This window comes from Rhineura floridana, chromosome 2 (assembly GCF_030035675.1).
Source record: "Rhineura floridana isolate rRhiFlo1 chromosome 2, rRhiFlo1.hap2, whole genome shotgun sequence".
Taxonomy (NCBI): Eukaryota; Metazoa; Chordata; class Lepidosauria; order Squamata; family Rhineuridae; genus Rhineura; species Rhineura floridana.
Window position 1 is genome coordinate 36,596,586 of NC_084481.1, and position 23,495 is coordinate 36,620,080.

Consider the following 23,495-nt stretch of genomic DNA (forward strand, 5'->3'; position numbering starts at 1 on the left):
GTCCAGCCAGCAGTAAGAACAGGTTTATCAAGCTCCTGGCAGGTCAACACACAAGGCTATGTGTATTTTGGCTTGAAAGGTCACAAGTTGGGTAGGACAAGCATCTTACCGAAAGAAGAAAAACAAAAAAAGGGCTAGAAGCCCTCTTTCCAAATACAAAGGCAACAGTGGTTAGAATGACCAGATGCAAAGGACAAGTTTTTTGTACATTGGACACAAGAAAAAATTACAGCAAGATTAGTTTCTCTCACTCCTGCATGGCAAGCTATGCTATCCTCCATTGGCACCCGGCCACCTTATTAATACGGTTTTTGATAACAGAACACAGCAGCAGGCAGCCCAATCCTATGAACATTTACTCTGAGGTAAGTGCCACCAAGTTCAAAGGGACTAGCTCCAAAGGACATGTGTCCAGGATTACAGCCTCAGGGCACTTCCAACCTGTCACATTTTTGTGTGGATCTCTCACACATTCAGACATACTGTATGCTCTTTGCACAGTAAGAGTGCATCTTCATAACTCCCCATAAAGAAAGCAGGTATATTGTGACAAATAGCAACAGCTAAATAGTGCTCTTGAGCAACAAGTCCATTTCTCCAAAAATAATAAACCAGACATTTTGCAGGAAGAAAAGTGATGGAAAACTACAGTGGAAAGCACAGGACAACTACTTGATGGTGATAGTGCATGACTTCCGTGCTGGTTTTGTAGAAACAAATCAGGACGATTGCTCAATATATGCTTTGTCTCAAAGCAAACTATGTGAACAGGCTGTGAATCAAATAGTACCCGAGTTCAAACCTCACGCTGGTATTTACTCACTAGATCAAGGGTGGGCAGAAAGCAGATTGGGATCTACTTGCAGATCTCTGGGTGATTTTGCAGTAGATCAGCAAGGATTTTTGACTTCAAGCTGTTTAAAGCAATAGCAGCCAACAAAACGTCCCATCCCCCCCCACACACATCTTAATTATACTGCTGAAATGTAAAAAGCTTGGGCTAACCAAGAGTGAATTCTTATGTGGAAAATTTATGGGGAAGAACAGAGTCCCATTCAGTTCTGGTACTCAAAACAGATTTCCGGGCTCAGAATTTAACTTTTGCCCCAGGCTCCAGTTGGGGGAATCTCAGAAATCTAGTAAAATAAAATAAGCAGAACTTTCCCCTACACTAGAAGGCCTTGCTGAAGCTACTCCTCCCTTCTGCAATATGGGGAGACTAATACTAACCCACCTCAGAGGGCTGGTGTGTGAACACTTAAGAGCACTACAGGATGGTATTATTACCAAATAAGGCAAATGGAATACTTTTTTTAAACAATGGCAAGACTACAGGAAACTCACGGACCATTGCTTTATGAACCATTGCTTCAGGACCAAAAGGGAGGAGGGGATAAAAAGGGGGGTGTTGCAACAGTCCCCAGTTTTCTCAGTTAGCAAAGGCACAACTGCATTTCAACTGGGTGAGTACCTCTTGCCTGACAGTTGTCTTACCGTCCAGTGCAGCAAGGGAAGCCACACATTTTGAAAACTGGGGATTTGAATTTGCACAGTGAGTGACGCCCATATACAAATGGTCAGCTTGGCGTCCACATTTGAGAAAGTTAAGTTGCTTCCTAATTGCCACCCGTTCACTCACATCTCTCTGCCACTATTTCTTGACACAGGAAAAACAGTGTTTGTCAGTATGTGTTAAATTTGTCACATATAAAATTCCCTAATGCCTATTAAGGGGAAGCAGACACCCTCATTCATTGTAGTAGGAAAGGGTGGTGACCAGCTGCACAAATTGCTGACAAATGGGTAGAACTATGCCGAGTTAGACGCACCTAAACGCCTTTAAAAAAAAAAAATAGGGTTAAGCTCTCCTAATCTCTGTGCTGGGCTGTGAGAGAGAAACAGAGGGAAAATAATGTTCTCATTCAGATGTTTTTTTCTTAGCAGTATGGAGGCTGTATATATTCCAAATTCCTTTAAAAGAGGTTATCTTTTGCTACCCACGCAGAATTTCCCCCCCAGCATTTACCATCCTTTACTTAAAGCCCCCTGTCCACACTAATAATTCAGATTATGGGAAATAATAATAATAATAATAATAATAATAATAATAATAATAATAATAATAATAAAAGTTTGTTTTTGAGTCGCCTATCTGGCCAAATTAACGGCCACTCTAGGCGACGTACACCAACAGGATAAAATACAATATGTGGAGCCTGGCCATTAGCCCCCAGCCTTAAAGTCATACCACAACCATCCATTCCCTGACATCAGCATGTTGAACTAGATCAGATTCAGCCAGGACAGCCATGATTGACAGAGCCCAACTCTGGGTGAAACCACACCCTCCATTCTTACTAACCCATGGATAAGAATGTGCTCACAGGCAAGATGCTCCTTTATTACAAGCATGGAAGGAGCCACTAAAGAAAGGCAGTCTGACCTCAGAGGTACTCTTCCACCCTTCTTCCAGGGTTCAGTCCAAGAATTTGTTTTTAACACTGGGGTTGAGTCATGATCAGTCTTGGCATAAATTAAACCTAGGGTGCTAGGAGCAAGGAATGGAGGGGGAGCTTTCCTATAACAAGGAAAGGGAGGATGAAGAGTAGGATGGTGAGAGAGATAGAAAATATCTGTTTTTGTGAAGAATTGCTGGAAGGAAAGTGAAGGGGAAAACCAGGAGTGGATTGTTGTGTGAAGGAGTACAGAATACAGTTTGCTGACCACAGAAGTAGAGTTGTGCTTACTTTGTAAACAGAGAAGTACTGGGGCTTTAACTCATAAAGGAGATGTGGCCTCACTCTATAAGTGCTGTTTCATAATTCTAAAGGGGTACAACAGAGCTAACGTCCTCCAAATAGCATCAATGAAATGAAATGTATGTTTATGTCCTTCATGTATCTTAAACCTTCCCTGAAGGCTGTGACTTGCCTCTCTACTTTTCTCATCTAGAGACATCTTCCTGCATGAACTTTTAGTTCTCACTTTCTCCTTGGGGCAACATGAAAGTCTGTATTCTGTTGGCACTGCCATTCTGCACTGGGCCACTGCTGGTCTGGTGGACTCTGCCCATAGTCTCACCCACTCACGCACAGGAGTGTCAGCTATTTCCATCTGCGAAATGCTATGGGGTACCATTTGATTATATCCTGGGCAAATAAAAAAGGGCTAGCCACAGGCTGCCATCTGCCTTCCACCTGCCAGAGAGCTAATCATAGTGATTAGCTGAGCAACTGTGATGTCATAAAGTGTTTGCTAATACTGTACTTGCTCAAGGGGGAAACTGTCCGCAATAGAATGACATACAACAGAGCTATTAAAGGAAGTGAAAGGTCAGGGTGGCTTAGAAAAACTTCACACAAGGTCTAGGTAAGAGGACAAGCTATGTGGGCCTCAACTTCCACTATGCAACTGAAAGCCAACCGCTGACCATTATCTTTTATGGATATATGATACCATCAGTTTGGCATATCGATGGTGAAAGCCCAGGGTAGAAAATCAGTATGACTTTATACTGGCAGTGCCGATAAGAACTAGGTTAAGAGGACCCAGGAGATGGAGGAACAAATAAGAGAAGTCATGACTGTTTAAAGTGGCATGATACTGCTTTAAGTGCATCGTGCACCTATGGCCTGATAAAGGATGCAGAAACAAGAGACAAAGGTGGGCACAGAAGGAACGCAGCAGAGTATAAAGAACACTCAATATGGGAAGAGAATGAATTGTTTGCTACTATCTGGAAAGCGGGGGGAGAAGGAGAGAGAAGCAACGAGAGCTTGCAGCTTCTAGATTTCTGTTGCAGAACAGTCAAAAGAGCCGGGAGTGGTGGCAGGATGACACATTCACATATGACAGGACATTTTCTAACATATAATAAGATGAGACAACACTCAGGCGCACCACTTAAAAGCTCTTTGGAGGAAGGGTGGAACACAACCATAACAGAGACGTAGAAATGACTAACCAGCCACATTTCTGGCAGCAGACTTTAGTGGCTTGAGCCTCCGACTATACCTACATATATTTTTCTTGGCATCTATACACACCCATGCATGCTAATATAAATTGTGCCTTACATACTTTCTTCAGCAGTAAAAGCACAGGAGGGGAACTAACCTCACTGTACCTGTGCAGTTCTGGTCACCGCACCTCAAGAAGGATATTGTAGAGGTGAGAAAGGCGCAGAAAAGAGACTGGAGCAAGTCTCCTGTAAGGAAAGGGTACAACATTGGGGGCTTTTTTTTTAGCTTGGAAAACAAAGGAGAGTAAAGGAAGACATGATAGAGGTGTATAAGATGATGAACAGTGTGAAGAACATGGACAAGGAGAAGTTTTTTTCTACCTGTCACATAATACTACAACCTGGAGTCATCCATCAAAGTTAAATGTTGGAAGACTCATAACAGGCCAAAAACTAAGGTGGCACTTCTTCACACAGCGCATAGCTAAATGGCCGTCACCCCATCATGTGGGAGCCAGCTCCATAGTTTAGCTATGCGCTGTGTGAAGAAGTGCCACCTTAGTTTTTGGCCTGTTATGAGTCTTCCAACATTTAACTTTGATGGAGCTGGCTCCCACATGATGGGGTGACGGCCACCAACCTGGACACATTTATTTATTTAATTTATATCCCACCCTTCCACCCAGAAGGAGCCCAGGGAGGCAGACATAAAGTATATTTAAAAAAAAAAAAAACCTAAAAAAAACCCCAATACAGATGTAGACTGGCTAAAGGTATCTACGTAAAAGGCTTATTTGCTGTTAAAAAGCTTTAAAAGGGGGTTAGATAAATTCATGTGGGCTAAGGTTATCAATTGCTATTAGTTATGATGTCTGCGTACTACCTCCAGTGTCAGTATGCCTTTGAAAACCAGTTGCTGGGAAGTGCAGGAGGGAAGAGAGTGCGCTTGTGCTCAGGTCCTGGTTGGATACTGACAAGAGAAGAGGATACTGGACAAGATTGCCCTTTGGTCTGATCTAGCAGGATTATCATCATTATGCAAGCCAGCCCACAGGAAGGCAGACTTCCGTGTTCACTTACAGTATAATCCTATACATGTGTTTACTCAGAAGTAAGTCCTCCTGAGTCCTATCAGACCTACTCCCAGGAAAGTGTGTAAAGGATTGCAGCCTCAGGGTATTCAAGGTAAGTCAATGCCAAAATAAAAAAAACAAGCAATGCCCACAAAATACAAATAGTATAATAAATTAAAACAAAGAATATTGTGGTACCTTCAAATCTAACAGGTTTATTGTGGCAAACTTTTTTTGGATTAGATGCAGAGTCATACACACACACACATATACCCCAATCCAATAATTACAACACGGTTGCAATCCTAAACACACTTAAGTAGGGGTAAATCCCATTACACCAAATGGGAATAATTTCTGAGTCAATATGCATAAGGTGTGCTGCAAATCTGTTAGGACTTCAAGGTGCCATAAGACTGTAACAGACTAAGGCCGCAATCCAATACACACTCACTTTAGAGTAACTCTCATTAAACCCAATGGAGCTTACTTCTGAATAGACATATTGGATTGCAGCCTAACACAGCTTTCTAATAAAACAAAAATTTAAAAACACACACATTAGAGAACTGCAATTTTCATTTTCATTTTATTTCATTAACACATGCGCCAGATGCCCAGCTACTGATTAATCCACTAACTTTGACCTCACTGGCAGAGAAGTAGATTTACCTCTCACTGAGCAACTGGTTGATTTTCTTTTGTAAGTATCTGTAAATAAAGAATCGAAGCTTATTTTTAAAAAATGGAAGCTGAAGAGGCCAGGAATTTCCCTAGAGGGAGCATGTTCCCATAAGATCAGTCCCTGATCTGATATGGATTCAACTGCCCTGAAACCTTTATCCTGGGATAGTGCTGCCGACATTGAATGAGAGTTCAGTGTGGCTTTACTCCTAGGGAAGGGGGTATAGGATTGCAGCCAAAATCAATGGAGCTACTTCTTAGGCCATTTCCTTTAGAAACAGAGCTAGAAGTCACATTAAACTCCATGTGTTCTATGTAGGTCCATTGACTTTACCAGAACTCCCAAACAGAATGCAGTTAGGTTAGACAGAAATCTGCACCTCTCAGGATCACCGCTTCCCCACCACCACCCCATTCCTCCACCATCAGAGTTGCCATCCTTACTTGCAAGTCTTATTTAGGGCAAACCCCACTGATTTGCAGCAGGACTTACTTCTGTGTAAACAGGCAAGACTGGGCTGCAGAATGGCCAAATGCAGCTCAGAAGTTATACAGCCACAAGAGTGGCTGTATACTATAGCCAGCATGGATTTTTCACATTCCGCAATGTTAAATGGAAAATACCCCCGCATGCCATTCTGATGCTTCCCATAAGATCATTTCAAAACAAAACCTTACAAAACGTATAGTTCTGAACTCAGAAACGCTTGCTTAACAACCCTGTCAATTTTCATGGCGATACACAAAACAGTCAGAGAGAATCAAGAGTTCAAAGTCTAAAAAGAGAGTGAAAAACCTCAGAGCCCTTTTGTACTTTTTTCTGCCAGAGTTCTCATAATCTGTTGAAATTCATTAAAAATCAGCCATGTTCACAGAGTACCTGTAATCCTAATACTGACCTTGCCCCATACTCTGACCTTCATCTACTGCAGTTTAAAAGTTAAAAAAATGCCTGGTTGATTTTTAATTAATTTAAGAAATTTTGGCTGGAAGCCTATTATAACGCGGGGCATGCTCAGTAAGGACCAACTGTCAGTGTTCTAAAAGCCTCACAGCTGCTGGGCTTGGCTAATCAGGGGGCCACACCCACACCAGACTTGATTTCACTTGAGACAGTCATGGCTTCCCTCAAAGAATCCTGGGAAGTGTAGTTTGTGAATGGTGCTGAGAGGAGACTCCTATTCCCGAGAGAATGGTTAACAGTCAGCCACTCTGATTGAAGGTCTGTGAGAGGAACAGGGTGTCTCCTAGCAACTCTCAGCACCCTTCACTAACTACACTTCCCAGGATTCTTTGAGAGAAGCCATCATTGGCTTTGAGCCATGGCTTTGAGAGAAGCCATGATAAATTGTTTTAAATTGTTTTTAAAAGATGTGTTTTTAAATTTGTATATTTCTTTTTATTGTTTTTAGTTATTGTAAACTGCCCAAAGAGCTTCAGCTATGGGGCGGTATATAAATACATTAAATAAATAAATAATGATTGTCCAAAGTGTAATAGAGGCCTGGTGTGGATGTGGCCGGGGACAGCTTTGTTTTAAATTTGGGTGGGAGGTAGGGTTGCCAGGTTCAGGGCCTGAGACTGATCCTGTATCTTTAGTAGAAGAGAAAGTCAGCCAAGGGCAGGTGTTCTTGCAACAATGTAATGGGAAAAACCACAAAGTAGAATTCTCCCTTCCCCCTGCCCAACTTTGAAAGATACAGAAGACATCTTGGTTGCGAGGCCCAGCCTGGTCAGTTTTACCTATCCTAATCATGATTGCATAGGAGTATATCCGATTCAACTCAATAATCATACAAATGATCAGACCTACCTTTTCCCTCCTTCCCCTTTCCTCTCCCTTTCTCCTCCCCTGCCCTCTTCCTTCTTCCGCCTCCTCTGCCCACTCTAGCCCTCCGTCCCTCCCCCCGGTCAGTTTTACCTATCCTAAGCATGATTGCATGGGAGTAAATCCCACTGAACTCAATAAACATGCAAATGACCACATCTGTCCTTCTCCCCTCCCCCTCCTGCCTGCTCCCATCCCAGTCCTCCCCTCTGCCTTTTCACCCCTCCCTCCTCCCCCTCCCCCTCCCCCCTTCCCCATCCCCTGTGGTCAGTTTCACCTATCCTAAGCATGATTGCCGTGTGTGTGTGTGTGTGTGTGTGTGTGTGTGTGTGTGTGTAAATCCCACTTAACGCACTAAGCATGCAAATGACCACATCTGTCCTTCTTCTCCCCTCCCCCTCCTGCCTGCTCCCATCCCAGTCCTCCCCTCTGCCTTTTCACACCTCCCTCCTCCCCCCTCCCCCTCCTCCCTTCCCCATCCCCTGTGGTCAGTTTCACCTATCCTAAGCATGATTGCCGTGTGTGTGTGTGTGTGTGTGTGTGTGTGTGTGTGTGTGTGTGTGTGTGTAAATCCCACTTAACGCAATAAGCATGCAAATGATCAATCCATTCTCAGCAAACTTGCGCAGGATCCCATTTCTTACCTCCCGGATTAAAAAGCAAGGACATTCACTAATACGCAAAAAACCTTGCAGTTTAAGAATGTACCTATAGCCCACAGATATTTCTACCAAACGTTAAAAAGCAGGGAAATTGGGCAGCTATAGTGAATGCACCAGGGGAGCAGGAGACCTGACCTCCTCTCTGAGATATTGTACTGCCCTACAAAGTTGTCAAAATGCAAACACAATTTAGGTTGGTCTTTCACAGTCCAATCCACTTGCTGTGTAGCTTGGAAGAATTTGGTAACATGTGCCTCTGAGCATATGGTGAGTGGTGGCAACACCTGTAATCAGCCCAAATAATAGAAAGAAGATATGTCCTGCGCTGATCTTGTTTTAGCCGGGAGGAAGCAACATTATTAAGACAGTTGATATAGTTGAGATGGTCACTTTAAATATGTCTGATTTACTTTGCAAATTTAGTGAAGTTTCCTACAGGAAATCATTTTCTTTTGCTTTTGTTTCTATGAATATGTGAAGTACAGCAACACTTTGCAAAATTTATACTAAAATAACTCCAAACATAATTGTGGAATAATGGCACTGACTTCTGCAAAACAGTCTCCAGTGGACCTCAGAAGTATCTCAATTTGCACAAGATAAGACAGTGGAAGGTGAAATATATTCTAGCAAAATTCTAGATGTGCTCTATGTTTTTAATTGATCGTGAACACCTTGCCTTAAATAAAGTGGTTTAAACATAGCAGGCTGAAAACATGCATCCTCTTTTTTCCAACAGCTAGAGTCATTGCTGAAGTAGCAACATATTGTGATCAGTCTGATTTTACATCAAACTGCAGTCTTAGATTCAACTGTTAATACACCCAAAATAGAGATAGAACATAACCTCCAATATAAAACACAAAAGGCTGTCTTCACCATCACATGACAATGACCAATAAAAAGGCTTTGAAATTAGTAAAAATACATTTGACACAGATTTCTAGGATGAATAAGGAGGGGGGAAATTTTCTAGTTTAGATTCTCTGTAGAAACATTAGTAACACAGGAAAGAAGCAAAATAAGAAGAACACCAACAAAGATATAAACATGTAATTCTCCATCTTTGGAGATGACAGGTGTTGCCACCACTCACCGTATGCTCAGCGGCACATGTTACCAAATTCTTCCAAGCTACATAGCAAGTGGATTGGACTGTGAAAGACCAACTCAAATTGTGTTTGCATTTTGACAACTTTGTAGGGCAGTACAATATCTCAGAGAGGAGGTCAGGTCTCCTGCTCCCCTGGTGCATTCACTATAGCTGCCCAATTTCCCTGCTTTTTAAAGTTTGGTAGAAATATCTGTGGGCTATAGGTACATTCTTAAACTGCAAGGTTTTTTTGCGTATTAGTGAATATGAAATTAACCTTCACAACAACTTCAAAAGCAAAGCATGAACAGTTTGCCAATACCTCTTTATCCCCAGGGTAGAACTAGAATGATTTCAAGGGTACGATATATGTTGGGCTTCCCACAGTACAACAAAGCCTTACATGGCATCAAAACAGGATTTATAGCCAGGGCAAATCATTTTACATTAGCTACAAACTACAAAATTAGCACTGCTATAAAAAATAGGCAAACTCTCACTTTGTTACCTTCTTTTGTGTTCAACATGCATTTTGCAGAAATTCATTTGAAAAACACCACCACTTTATACATCGAACAGGTTCCTCCTTTGATAACCAAACAGCATCCAGAGTAAAAGTGGGGGTGGGTGAGAAGGAGAAGATTCCACCCAAAGTAGATATTGTAGAATTCAGGAGGTGGGGCACCCAGCCACCTGATCAAACAAACAGGGAGTATGTTTCAAATTGCTCCCACAACTGTGAGCCTCTTGATATTCAGAGTGTTTCTTTCTAGATCTACCAAGAAGCCTCTAAGTCAGGGATGGGGAACCTGTGGCCCTTCAGTTGTTGTGAACTCCCATCACTCTTGACTACTAGTCATGGTGGCTAGGGTTGATGGGAGCTGTAGTCAAATAATGTCTGGAGGGCCACAGGTTCTCTCCATCCTTATCCTAATTGTTGGAGTTGATGCTCTGTAGCTAGGCAAGATGCTATTTGAATAATACTCCTTTCCGAGAAATGCCTTGCTTCTCACTGGTTGAACAGAACTGGGTGGAGAAGACAAACCTGCTCCTCTTCAGGCTACGAAGGCCCCACCACCAAGATCGGCAGAAAACAGTAATTCTCTTTCAAACAAGCCAGCAAATCACAGAATGTTAAATGGCATTTTTACCCTCATGTGCACATTCTAGATGAAATAGTCACTTAAGATATAAATCAGTGAGACATGCCAGATTTAAATTCCAAGCTTTTGGTGCATAGCAAACATCAAGCCCAGCAAACATTAAGTCTTTTTAATTCCAGAACCCTCTGTCTAACCGGATGATTCATGAACCAGTGTTTGATACAAGCCTGCTAACAAAGTCCTAAAATGAAAATGTGAGATCTATATTGGAGCCATCTTTTCTAGCTATTTACAAAAACAGTAGCTCCCGTTCCTAACTGCTGAGGAAGAAGGCTTTTAAACATACATTTATGATATTTGTATTGATCTCTTGCATAGGGCTCGCATTGGCCTCATATCCAAGGGACGCATCAAGTTTACACCCACTTAGCTTCCGCAGTGCTGCAACATCAAACACTCAGAGACCATTCACTGGGTTTACTAAGGCAGGGTTAAGTGGAAAGTATACTGGGATCTCTGGCTGACTTGAAGTAATCAGCTAGGATTTCTGACTCCCAATTGTTTTATAATGGCACCAGTGAAATGACTCTCCCTGAAATGAAGAAAGCTGGAGCCAGGAGCAGATTTTTGTGTGGAAGGACTGTTTTCTGGAACTCAAAAAACAAACTGATGGGCTCAGAATTTTTTAATTCTAAATGTAGGTCTTTTATATCGGGCTCCAGCTAGTGGATCTCAGGGTTCTAGTAAAAAAGAAAGAAAGTAGATCCTACAAGCTTGAAATCTGCCCATTCCTGCACAAAGGAAATAGGCTGAGTGACTGCTAACTTTGTAGGTAATTTTTCATCTCAAGCAACTCTGCTTAGATTAACGTTGAAAACCAAGAATCCAAGACTCAACTCCTAAATAAATCTGAAAATTGGATTTGGGCATATAGACGTTGAGCACTAAAGGTCATGGCATGGATTCATATTCTGCAGACACAGAAAGCAAGCCACTAGGGATAACTGCACGAGAAAAATCTGTCAATATATCATGTACAAAATATAAAGATCACAACTTGCACATAGACACAACACAAGAACACAAAACAGAAGAGCTTCTGAATGAGACCGGAGGCCCATCTAGTCCACCACTCTGTTCTCACAGAGGTCAGCCAGATGTCTATAGGAACCCCACAAGCATGAACTCAGTGCAACAGCACTGTCCACACTCATGATTCACAGCAACTAATATTCAGAAGCATACTGCCTCTCACACTGGAGGGGGAACATATTGTGCTGTCTGAACAAGTCCTCTCTTTTGTCTGGGTTGAATCTTCCAACATTCGGTTTCAATGGATGTCTCCGAGTTCAAGTACTACAAGAGAGGGAGAAAAACTGTTCTCCGTCCACTTTCTCCACACTTTGCAAGGACAAGATTAGCCAATTCTGAATTTGAAGGAGAAATAACAGTAGCATTTCAAGTTTTGCAAGGCTTCTTGATAGGTTTAATACTACCTTGCTGGAAACTCTGCAGAGTTTCAAATTCCCTCTTCAAATTGGAAAGTGAAGCATATTGTCACATTTAATTTAGGAAATGATTCCAACTGAACGCCACAGAGGAAAATGATGAGCTCTTTTCGACGGCTATAGCTCAAAACCTGGATAATTTCTAGCCAAAAGGATGAGGCAGAATGAAGGGGCGGGGCTGGTGGAAAGAGAGTCGTCATTCATTCGTTCCCAGTTGTGCGACAAGGGAAACAGCAGTCAGTATCCACGTTACAGCAAGAGTAGCGTCAAAGAACTGCAGTGACAGGGTTCACCGGCTCATATAACTATGCTTTCCAACTATATAATATTTTTATAAGCTGTCATGACATCAAGCATGGGGGTGGAGCACAGCAGCAAGATGGCAGGCAAGTGAGGCAAGGGAGTAAGGGAAGCAAGGATGGGTGGTGAGCAGGCACGGGCAGCAAGCAGGTGGCAGCAACAACGTGGTTGAGGTGGGGGGGCGGCAGCAGCCTGGGCAGGTGGGAGGCCGGCAAGCTGCCTAAATGGGGCAACAGTGAGTGCCAAGGGGGTCATTTTGGGAGTTGCCTCTGTGTGTGTGTCTGTGTGTGTGTCTCTGTGTCTGTGTGGGAGTCCCAGCTGTGTGTGTTGGGAGTTCCTCTGTCTGTGTGTGTTCCTGTTGAGGGGGTGCAAAGGGCACAGGGGCAAACCCCTAGTTTTTTAAAAAAATCAGTAAACTAACTGCTTAGAACACCCTCAAGATATCAACATCAGCACACTGGAGAAATCCATTAAGATAATAGCCAATATCCAAAAGAGCCTAGACTAGAGATATGAAGGCCTGGAAAACCCCCAGAAAAATGCAGAAAAAAAAAATTTTTTGAAGGAAAAAAAACAGGGGAAAAACATTTTTTAATGAATGAATTTTCCTCCCCCCCCCCCCCGACCTTCACATCTCTACTTCAGGCTCATACAAAGGCTTCAGTTTAAACAGGAATTTGCTGCATTGTGTGTGGAGGCGCCATTTTGAATTCTGCCTGAGAATGCGGAATTTAGCTGTACTGTTCTTTAGACCCCTCACTAGTAACAGAAGTAACTTCAACTAACTTACGTGTTAAAAATGTTTGGGACATGAGGGAAATGTACAATAATACTCTAAAGCAGAGATGGAGAGCCTTGAGGGCAAGGAAAGAGAACATCTAGATGTTGTTGGGCTACAATTCCCATCCATCCCAGCCAGCATAGTCAGCGATAATAGGCAGCCTAACAATACGTGGAGGGCACCAGGTTCTCCATCCCTGCTTAATGAGGTCATGATTTCTTCTCAAATATATTAAAACCCAAGCATTGTTTTTCTGTGCTACAATATCTAGCTCACACTTTGTACATGATGCACTGCTAAGTAGGAGGGAGCAGCTGCCCCACAACCCTGCTTTAAATCTTATCACAGCAAGCCATGCAGAATGGAAGTGAGGAAGGCACAAAATAGGCTGTGTATAATTAGAAATACTGAATGATCTCCAACACCGTACTCAGTAGACCTATTGAAATTAATGGACTTGCGTTACTTAAGTCCATAGAAGATTTCAATGGATCGACTCCAAGTATGACTACTGTTGAATTGAGCCTGCAGAAGCAGCAAGCCTCTTAATAAGTTATAAATTAATATACCTCACCACCACCACCCTACAAAAAAATTAATTGCTTCATTTCATGTGGCTTTTTCTAGGCTTCTGTGATCTTGAAAATCCTCCTTGTTATATAGCAAAATGATAATTCTTTTATATTTTCCCCTTCCCAGCCTCACATGTCTCTCCAAGTATTTTTACTTCTGTCCTTCAAGTTCTTCTCCCAGTCTCCTTTCACACTTATCTTATACCTTATTCTCACCCACCCCTGCGCCCCAAAACTATCACGTTTCTTTCATCCCTCCTCCCTGGCCCGTTACAGGATGAAGAAGTGAATGTGACAGCTTTCTTCTCTCATCCCTTTCCTTTCTATTCCCAGTTTGCTTATAATTAAACACCAACCTTTATCTCACTGTCCAGTATCATTCAACACCTCCTCTGGGCCTTTCACCCCTTCCTTCCCTCCCCCCAGCCATCTTCACTCAGCATGCAAGGAGTTGCTGGTGCTGGCATCAGTCCAGCTAAAAAGCCATCGCAGTGGTTCCCAAACTTTTATCCCCCGCGGATTGCTTGAAAATTGCTGATGGCCTTTGCGTACCACTTAATTTTTCAGTCTGTTGTGGCAATTGTAATGTACTGTGCTAGATGCTGTATGATTTTTTAACTGCTTCTTTTATTTCTTACATTTTGTGTTTTTTGTATTACAATTTGTACTCCACAAAATCCAAACTGTAAAAAATGTTGCTGCTGTTATGTGCATTCAAGTCGATTTTGACTTATGGCAACCCTATGAATCAGTGACCTCCAATAGCATCTGTCTTGAACCACTCTGTTCAGATCTTGTAAGTTCAGGTCTGTGGTTTCCTTTATGGAATCAATCCATCTCTTTTTTGGTCTTCCTCTTTTTCTACTCTCTTCTGTTTTTCCCAGCATTATTGTCTTTTCTAGTGAATCATGTCTTCTCATTATGTGTCCAAAGTATGGTAACCTCAGTTTCATCATTTTAGCTTCTAGTGACAGTTCTGGTTTAATTTGTCAATAAAATACAGTATAAGAAATAAAATAAACAATAAAAAATAATTAAAAATCAATATGGATATGACATGCAGACATGCCATGGACCACCTGAATTAAGCCTGCGGATCACAGCTGGGGAACCCCCAAGCTATGGCATGAGTATGGTGTAGGATAGGCAAGTGAGCAGGCACTAGGCAGGCAGTGGCACTCAGGCCCACCTGGGAGTTCTGGTCCACTGCTTGAGAAACACCAGTTTAAAATTGATTTCAACATCTCTCTCTGCTAAGGTTGTAAACACTAGTCACCAGAACAAAGTGTTTCTATTAGCCACACCTGGAGAGGGAATGGGTTGATCTGCAGATCAGCTGCAAAATCTTTGAAACTGATTTTTTAAAAAAAACACTCAGCCTGCTCCCACCAGGTTTTAGAATAAAAAGGGGCAGGGTTTGACTAGCATCATGTGCCCGTTTTCAGAAAAGAGATGTGAAGACACACTGGAACCAGCAGAACAGTGAGTATGTTTTTACCCTACGCAAGGCATCATGCTAAAGCAGGTTCACAGCTGTGACAGCCAGATTTAAAACTTGTTTACAAATATGGAAGGAAATCTACCTGGTTGCAAATAGACTTACTTCCTGGTACAAGTGTTAGGATTACAACCTAAATGCATTTAAGATCTCAGCTGAAATCACAAAGTAGACCCAGCATGAAACATTTCCTTTGTTTCTGGTAAAAGGTTGTATTTTCAGACAACACTCCGGTCTATGCATTGTGTGTTGTGTCTTTATCACAACAGGACCTGCAACCCGAAAGGGCAGCTGCTATTTCCTGAAAAACATAAAATTCTACCCAAATAGCAATTTTTCCTTCATCTTCCTCTCTCCCTCTCTCTCTCTCTCTCACACACAAAACTGCAACTCTAGCCACAATCCATTCCAACACAAAGAAGTGCTTGAATTCCCCATATTAATGTATGTAAAAATAAATCAACTCTGTAAGCCTGATTCTGTGCGAATTTACTCAGAGTTAAGTCCCATTGTCTTCAGTAGGGCTTACTTGCAAAGAAATATGCAAAGGATTACAGCACATACTAGATTGTGGCCAACAGTCCTGAACATGTATGGGGGGGGGAGTCCCGTTCCAATCAATGGGACTTAATATGAAGAAGCACTTTTGGGGACAAGAGAACATTGAGCTGCTGACGGCATTTCAAAAACCCTTTCTGCCAAAGTAGTTCTAGGTACCTTATAGGAATCAGGAAAGACAGACATATTTAACTATTGCATAATGCTTTACAGCAGTACTTACCTACAGTCTTTAAGCCATATTGCAATCTTTTCATTTGGAATAGTGCCTGCCGAGGAGAGGTGGAAGGAAGCAGAGACAAATAGAAAAGGGGGGGGGGAACCAAGGAGTTACAATTAATGAGCAACACATTAAAAAAGTAGTCAAGAGTTTACCAAGATATCTTTCCTGCTGGTTTTCAAGAATCCCACTGAACTAAATGACATATAAACAAGCTAATGCACAATATCAAGTTACTTGGGGGGGGGGGGGCGCAAAGCAAAGCTCATAACATTTCCTAACTTTTTCAAGGAAAGCCCTGATGCGGCCAGTTGCGAGTTCTGCAGGCTAATCCTAAAGATAGTCTACTAAGGTTGCCATCCAACCATGTCTACTCAGAAGTAAATCCCATTGAATTCAGTGGGGTTTACTCCCAGGTAAACAAGATTAGGATTAGCAGCCTAGAGAGAAAGTGCCTTTGAACTCAGAAAACCAACATGCTTATAGGACTGCACTGTGAGTTCACTTGGATGTTCTTTCTAGGGAAAGTGTAATATTGCAGTAGCATCCTGTTAGTGGGAAGCAAGACTCTCAGAGGTCCATGAGACTTTGCGCTTAGGACCTCAACCTTAAAGACCAGCTCCAGCCTCCATCAATTATGTGGTTGTCCTTACAGCAAGAACAAATAAAGAATCCTGTCAAACTTGAAAAGCCAACCAACTTCTTCATTGTGGCATGAGCTTCAGTGAACGTCATCAGACACACAAGCCATGGCCTCTAACACACAAAAGCTGATGCCACAGATAGATGTGTTAACCTTTCAGGTGCCACATGGCCCTTCGGACGTTGGGCATGTCCCTTGGGGGACTAGTGCTCGGTATAACGAGCAATGCTGGGACCGACGATGGGGGGGGGAGGAGGAACCACGCTGCTAGTAAGACCGACCTCCTTCCGCAGTCAAGGGCAACTTTCCACCGGCGGTCTCCTGCTCCGGTGCCAGGTCAGCTGCCTCTGGAGAGAGCCGCTCGGCCTCCGAGGCTTGCCACGAGTCCCTGCTTTTAGCCCAGGCCTTTCTCTTCTGGGCAACCCCTTGCCACTCGTCGCGAACTGCAACAACCTCTTCCTCCTCCTCCTTCATCGGGAACCCCAGATCTGCTGCTGCTCTTGAAGCCGCCAGCTCGGTCAGTTGCTCGCTCACTCGCCCTCACACGGTGACTTGACTTGCTGCCGACGAACGCCGCCAACCTGCAGGAAGCCAAAAAGTAATAAAAAAAATCCGGAGGAGGGTTTGTCTTGAGCGCGATGGAGCCGGGCTGCGGGAAGCAGCACAGCTCAGTAGCACCCAGCGCCGCGCGCCAAGTCGGTGGCGATGTACGAGTTGTGCAAAAGTTGCACAGGAGGCGGAAGAATGAGAGACTCACCATCTACCAGCGCATTAGCTCCGCCGGGAGCGGCAGAAGCTGAGGGGGCCACCCAACAGCTGCCTAGCACGTCCGGCTTAAGGCATCCAGCAACACCGCCTTCCCCTAGTGCATGTCTAACACCCAACATTACTCCACCCCCCTGACTCCCAGGGCTATAAAACAAAAATCTTGAATTCTTTTCTCCCCCCCCCTTCCCCTCCAGTTGCAACTTAGTAGCAGCAAGCAAATCCGCCGGGGAGGCGGGAGGGAGAACAACTAATTATTACGTTTAATAGCTCCCGGCTGCCCCAATATCTTCGAGCCGCCCTCGCCTGCAACTGAAGGAGCTGCTTCTCCACACTCCACCTCACGCTGTCGGCCAAAGCACGGCGGGGCCCGCCCACGGAAGAAACAACTTTCGCGGGGCATCAAAGAAAAGAATGGCACAAGAGCCCAGCCAGCGTTACCGACAGAAGCAAAATCAGGCCCGACCGAGTCTAAAAAGAGGCAGAGGCCATGGAAACCGGAGAGTTTATCAACAATCGGGGTGTTCCTCTTCCCCCTTGGAAAGGGGACTGCAGAGAGGGTTTGGGGGCCAATATCCTCCTCCTCCTCCTCCTCCGTCGTCTTCTGAGTGACAGAGTTTGGAAGGGAGGAGGCACTACTGACGCCCGTGCTGAAGTAGTCGTAGTGCCATAACACCGGGAGGGGATACAACCACCAGCACCGCCGCTGCTGCAAAGGAAGAACCCCTCCTGCGGAGGAAGGAAAGTCACTGCCAACCCCATCCCTGCCAGATCCGCTTTTCCCTGGGACAGCGCGGTACTCACGTCCTCGGCTTCTCCACCCTCGCTGCTCTCGGGATCAGGAGACCAGCGAGGCGAGGGCGCCTCTCCCTGACTTCCTCATACCGCAGCTGTTGGGAGGCTAGTTGACTGCCGCTGCTGCTGTTCCGGCAGCAGCCCACGTGATGGGGACCCAAAACAAGCTGTGCTACTGGCTTCTCCTCCTCCTGGCCTTATCGCTTGAAAAACAAGTAAAACTGAAGGGTGGCAGCTTTGCCTTCCGCTGGATCGGACGGGAAGGCAAAAAGGGGGGCGGATGGATGGACAGACGGACACACACCTACCTAGCCCAGTTTCATTACAAATGGTTTCTCTCCGTCATCCCACCCCAAACTAATTTCGGCCTAACTTGTTATCTATTTAAAAAAAAAAAAAAAAAACACCGGGATGTGTTGGTGATTGATTGATTGATTGATTGTAAAGTACTTCGATCCCAGCTTTCCACTGGAAGAATCTAAAGCGCCGAAGAACGACAAGGCGTGTGTCACAAATGCCCATCATAAAAACAATGACATTGAAATTGCAAGAACGATCAAAGTTGCATCGATACTGTTTTTTTTAAAGTGTGTGTATGTGTTCAAAAAGCATTAGCTTTTGGCCCTAAACACATCTGCCTGGAGAGTGCTGCATTAGGAGATGACTCTATAGAAGTATTAAACAGAGCAATATTGCAGTCCTGTGCACACTTCCTGACAGTAAGTTCTTTTAACCTTGTGGGAAAATGGGATTCAGCTGCCCAGGTGACACCCTTATATTATCTCAATGCAAATGTTATAATTATACTGCATTCTGCATCATTTAGAAGCAATTAGACAGAACCAACAGTATGAAATGCTCATTGTGATGATTACTGCATGATGCTTTCTACAAGTGAACATGATCAATCCTGCCTGGCCCAGACAAGTTAGTTTCCCAAAAAGCAAGAACCTTCTGCATGAAAAAAGTTTGTGCTTTATTAGGGTGCTATAGTATCATCCTCCTCAGTTGAATCCACACTAGAGCCCTTTTACACTGCTGAGACATTGGCTCTTTTCAGGTGCCCAGTGTGAATACTTGAAGATGTTCTCATGACTGAGCCTGCAAGCCCCACCCCAGACATGCCAGCCACGCCCCTGAGTGACAAACAGCCTGTGTCAGTCTGCAGGTTTGGATTTGCACACACAGGGCTCCCACAGAGAGATCCAAACCCCAAGTAACCCTATACCTGTACTTGTATAGGCCCCCTTCAGACTTGACAGCAATTGTGCATTGGTTAGAGGTGTGTGGCTGGCATGCACGTTGGTGTCTAGGGCCAGGGCTTGTGGGCTAATTCACAAGAGCACCGGCACACCTTTGGTACCCATGGATACAAGCACTATCATTGCTTTCCCAAAAGTATATTGTCTAACAATGCCCTACGTGGACTAGGATCCTTCTATAATGGGGGCTCACAGGTAAATATGGAATAACACTAGAGAAAAGTGCTAGTGTGGAAGCAACCTTCCTTTTAAAGGTAAAGCGGGAAAGGACAACTTTTGGGATTGTACAGTACTAGGGCTGGTTGCTCCCAGGAAGCAAGGGGAGACAAGCTGCTTCAGGTAGCAGAATTTAGGCAGGAGCTGCTTTCTGGATGAATGGTCTAGTGCTTGAGGACACCACCACATTCCCACACATACCCTTGTCACCTTGCCAAGACTCTCTGACTCTCCCAATTATTTTTAAAAAACTTTTGAGGCTTTTCTGGGGATTGTTTGTCTCTTGGGGTGGGAATCACCTGCTTGTTTTGTCTGTTTCAAGCGTGGTAGGGGTTTTAGGGGATGTAGGGGTGTCTTCTGTGAAAGGTTGTTTTGTGTTGCCCTTGACAGTTTCTTAGATTTCCAAATGTACCCCCAGTCAGCAAAAGGTTGGGAATCTGCTGGGGTAGTGAAAAAAAGTATAGGCCCCAGCGCTGACAAGGCACCACTTGGTTCTCCATTCCATGCAGCAAAATATCTCAAGCCCCCCCACAAAGCAATGATTCCACAACGAGAACAAATTAATTTTTAAAAGGTGAATAAGTGTAACAGTTTTGCCTGAGTCAGCCTGACTTACTGCTGCATGTTCATTGCTAAGAGCTAAAGTCTGATAATCCTCTTCTGGTTTTTTTGTCAGCACTCCATAAAACTGCTGGCAATTGGAATCTTTTAAATTCTTATTTGAATTCATTTGAGACACTTTTAATATCCCTAAAACTTGCACTTAAGCAGATTAAAGTAGCCAATGCTTTCTGGAAATCCAAATCTGGGCAGAAATGAGGCTTAAGGCCTAGGAATGCTTGGTTGTAACAAAAATCTTACTTTGGAGGTGTTCCACTAATACACTGTTGAGGTCTTTCTTGGGCTCAAGACATACATCTTGTCCCACTACCTATTTCAGGAATATGCCTGTTCTTGTCTGAGCTGAGCTTTGCAGAAGTTATCTGTTGCCCAAGAGAAATAATTATTTATTTGTTAAGAATATTGATATGCCAGTTGTCGTGCAAGCATCTTCAGGCAGTGTATAACAACAAGTAATCAGACCCCTGACCAATGCTCTTATATTACTGAATTACAAATGATACATTGTAATTTCGTTCTGTATGACATTTTATTTTGAAACACTGAAACTGAAAATCAATTATTGTAAGGTGACACTGGTTTTATGTTGGGAAATGTTTGCCAGAAACATAAGAAACTAAAAGATGTTGCTTTCATAAGTATTCAGCCCCCACACATTAATATTTGGTAGAGCCATCTTTCACTGCAATAATAGCTTTAAGTCTTTTGGGGTAGATATGTACCAGCTTTGCACACAGTGTCGGATGGATTTTGACCCATTCTTCTTGACAGATTCAATCCAAGTCGTTCAGGTTAGTTGGATGTCGCTTGTGGACCGCAATTTTCTTTTTTTTTTTTTTCAATAATTTTTATTCAGATTTTCATAAAACATACAAGACGAAATCATAAAACATTCAAAGACAAAAAACAAAATCAAAAATAGTTAAACAAAAAGAAAAAAAGAAAAAAAAAAAACAAAAATAAAAAATAAAGAGTAAAATATTGACTTCCCATTTGTCAAAGATCAAATCAGTTATAAGTCTATAATATATAACAATCCTGTCTCTTAAGTCATATTATAAAATCACTTTCCTCCAGTAGTTATCTTACTTAATCATCAAATCTCATAAACATTACTTTATTCTTTCCACAAAAAGTCAAAGAGAGGTTTCAATTCTTTAAGAAATATATCTATCAATTTTTTTTTCCAGATAAGCATATCGATTAATCCATCTCATTACTAATTATGATAATCTTATTGTCATAACCATAGTCAAAATAAACATTTCAATTAATCCATCACATCAGAATCTGTTAGGTTCAGTAATTTCAGTAGCCATTGTTCTATTATCCCTATTAGTTCCATTTTCCATCTTCCATCTTCAGTAGTCTTGTTAAGTCCAGTAATTTCAGTATCCAATCTTCCATTATCAGTATTCCATAATAATCTTGCTGTCAAAGCCATAGTCATATAGTAAGAGTCTGATGGGAATTACCTCTATCCCAAATATTTTCTTGCCATCCATTCTGAATAGGTTGCTGAAATACTGCTGCAATTTTCAAAGAGCACCACAGATTCTCAATGGGATTGAGATCAGGACTTTGACTGGACCACTGTAGGACATTCACCTTTTTGTTTTTGAGCCACTCCAGTGTTGCTTTGGCTTTGTGCTTGGAATCACTGTCCTGCTGAAAAGTGAATTTCCTCCCAAGCTTCATTTTTTTTAGTGGACTGAAACAGGTTCTCTTGCAGTATTTCCCTGTATTTTGCTCCATCCATTCTTCAATTTTAACAAGATGCCCAGTCCCTGCTGATGAGAAGCATCCCCACAGCATGATGCTGTCACCAGCATACTACACTGTAGGGATGGTGTGTCTTGAGGCATGGGCGGTGTTAGGTTTGCACCACATATAGCACTTTGAGTTTTGGCCTAAAAGCTCTATCTTGGTTTCATCTGACCACAAAACCTTTTCCCACGTCGCAGCTGGGACACTCTCATGCTTTCTGGCAAACTCCAGATGTGCTTTCAGATGGTCCTTTTTGAGTAATGGCTTCTTTCTTGCCATCCTCCCATACAGGCCAGTGCTATGCAGAGCTCTTGATATGGTTGACTGGTGCACCATTACTCCAATCCCAGCCACTGAACTCTGTAGCTCCTTCAAAGTGATTGTTGGCCTCTCTGTGGCTTCTCTCACAAGTCTCTTTCTTGTTCTAGTGCTGAGTTTTGAGGGATGGCCTTTTCCTGGCAGTGCCTGGGTGGTGTATAAACTGAGAGCTTCCACAGCACAGGGGTTGAATACTTATGCAAGCACCATGTTTCCATTTTTTATGTTTCTTACAAACATTTCCCAACATAAAACCAATGTTCACCTTACAATAATTGATGTTGAGTTTCAGTGTTTCAGAATAAAATATCATACAGAATGAAATTACAGTGTACCATTTGTAATTCAGTAATATGAGAGCATTGGTCAGGGGTGTGACTACTTTTACAAGGCACTGTAATACAATAACATTAAAAAATCCATATACCCTCAGTAGTCCACTCCAAATAAAAGTAAGACTCACCATAATAGGCATCAAGGACTAGCAAATGCTAGGGTAAATAAGAAGGTCTTCAGTATGTGCCGAAACTGTAATAGTGATGGCACATGCTGGAGGAGGGAGTCAATTAAGCATGGAAATTAAAAGTGCAAGTTAGTATAAAGCTAGATAAACAGGTAGATGGAATAGATCCAAAATACATATCGGGGAATCCTGTGGCATAATCATCTTAATCAGCGCAGGGAAAATATTCCATTTTGTGGCTTTCTCCCTATCAAGCAAATTTCCCACCATGGAAATGGGTAACTAGGTGTCCAATCCTGGCATCCAATGAAATGTGGGCATGCTTAAAGGGCTATGTTCAGAGCAGGACAGGCTGAGCCAATGCAGACAGGAACTGAGCAGGAAGAGCAAGCAATGTCTCATGCATTCTGGATTTTTTAGATATTTACTGAGACCTTTTGCGGTGTCATAGAAGGTAATGGGGGGCACAGTGACACCTACAGGTGCCGCATTGGTGCCCCCTGATGTATGATGTCCAATTATACATCACTAAAAATGATGGTGCTTATCTGCATAAAATCTGAATATGCTAATTAATATGTATAAATGCAAATTTAGAAGTGATTTCTATAAATGAAATAGAAAAAAATACATATCACCATAATTGGGAAGACTGTGACCAAGTGACCTGTGCCCCTACACGAAGTCAGCCATCCAGGTGCTAACTCTAGATCCGGTGGGGAAACTTTGGCTTTCCAGAAGTTGCTGAACTAACACTCCCATCAACCCTGATTATTGGCCTTGTTTGCTAGGGCTTATGGGAGT

The 23,495-nt window shown here is 42.9% G+C and overlaps 1 protein-coding gene across 3 annotated transcripts in view; it reads right to left on the reverse strand.

The window, feature by feature from the left end:
- Positions 1–18,327, reverse strand: part of ITPRID2 (ITPR interacting domain containing 2) — an 84,499-nt gene extending 66,172 nt beyond the window's left edge. The window contains exons 1-3 of one of the 3 annotated variants that reach the window (XM_061608286.1): positions 18,054–18,327; positions 16,766–17,065; positions 15,845–15,890 (exon numbers count right to left, since the gene is read on the reverse strand). In XM_061608286.1, coding sequence (XP_061464270.1) covers positions 15,845–15,890; positions 16,766–16,958 — 239 coding nt within the window. In that variant the 5' untranslated portion in view covers positions 16,959–17,065; positions 18,054–18,327. Of the gene's footprint in view, positions 1–4,116; positions 4,142–15,844; positions 15,891–16,765; positions 17,066–17,241; positions 17,430–18,053 lie in introns of those variants that run through there. The other 2 variants (XM_061608287.1, XM_061608288.1) reach the window with 2 other exon arrangements.
- Between the last annotated feature and the right edge of the window lie 5,168 nt (positions 18,328–23,495).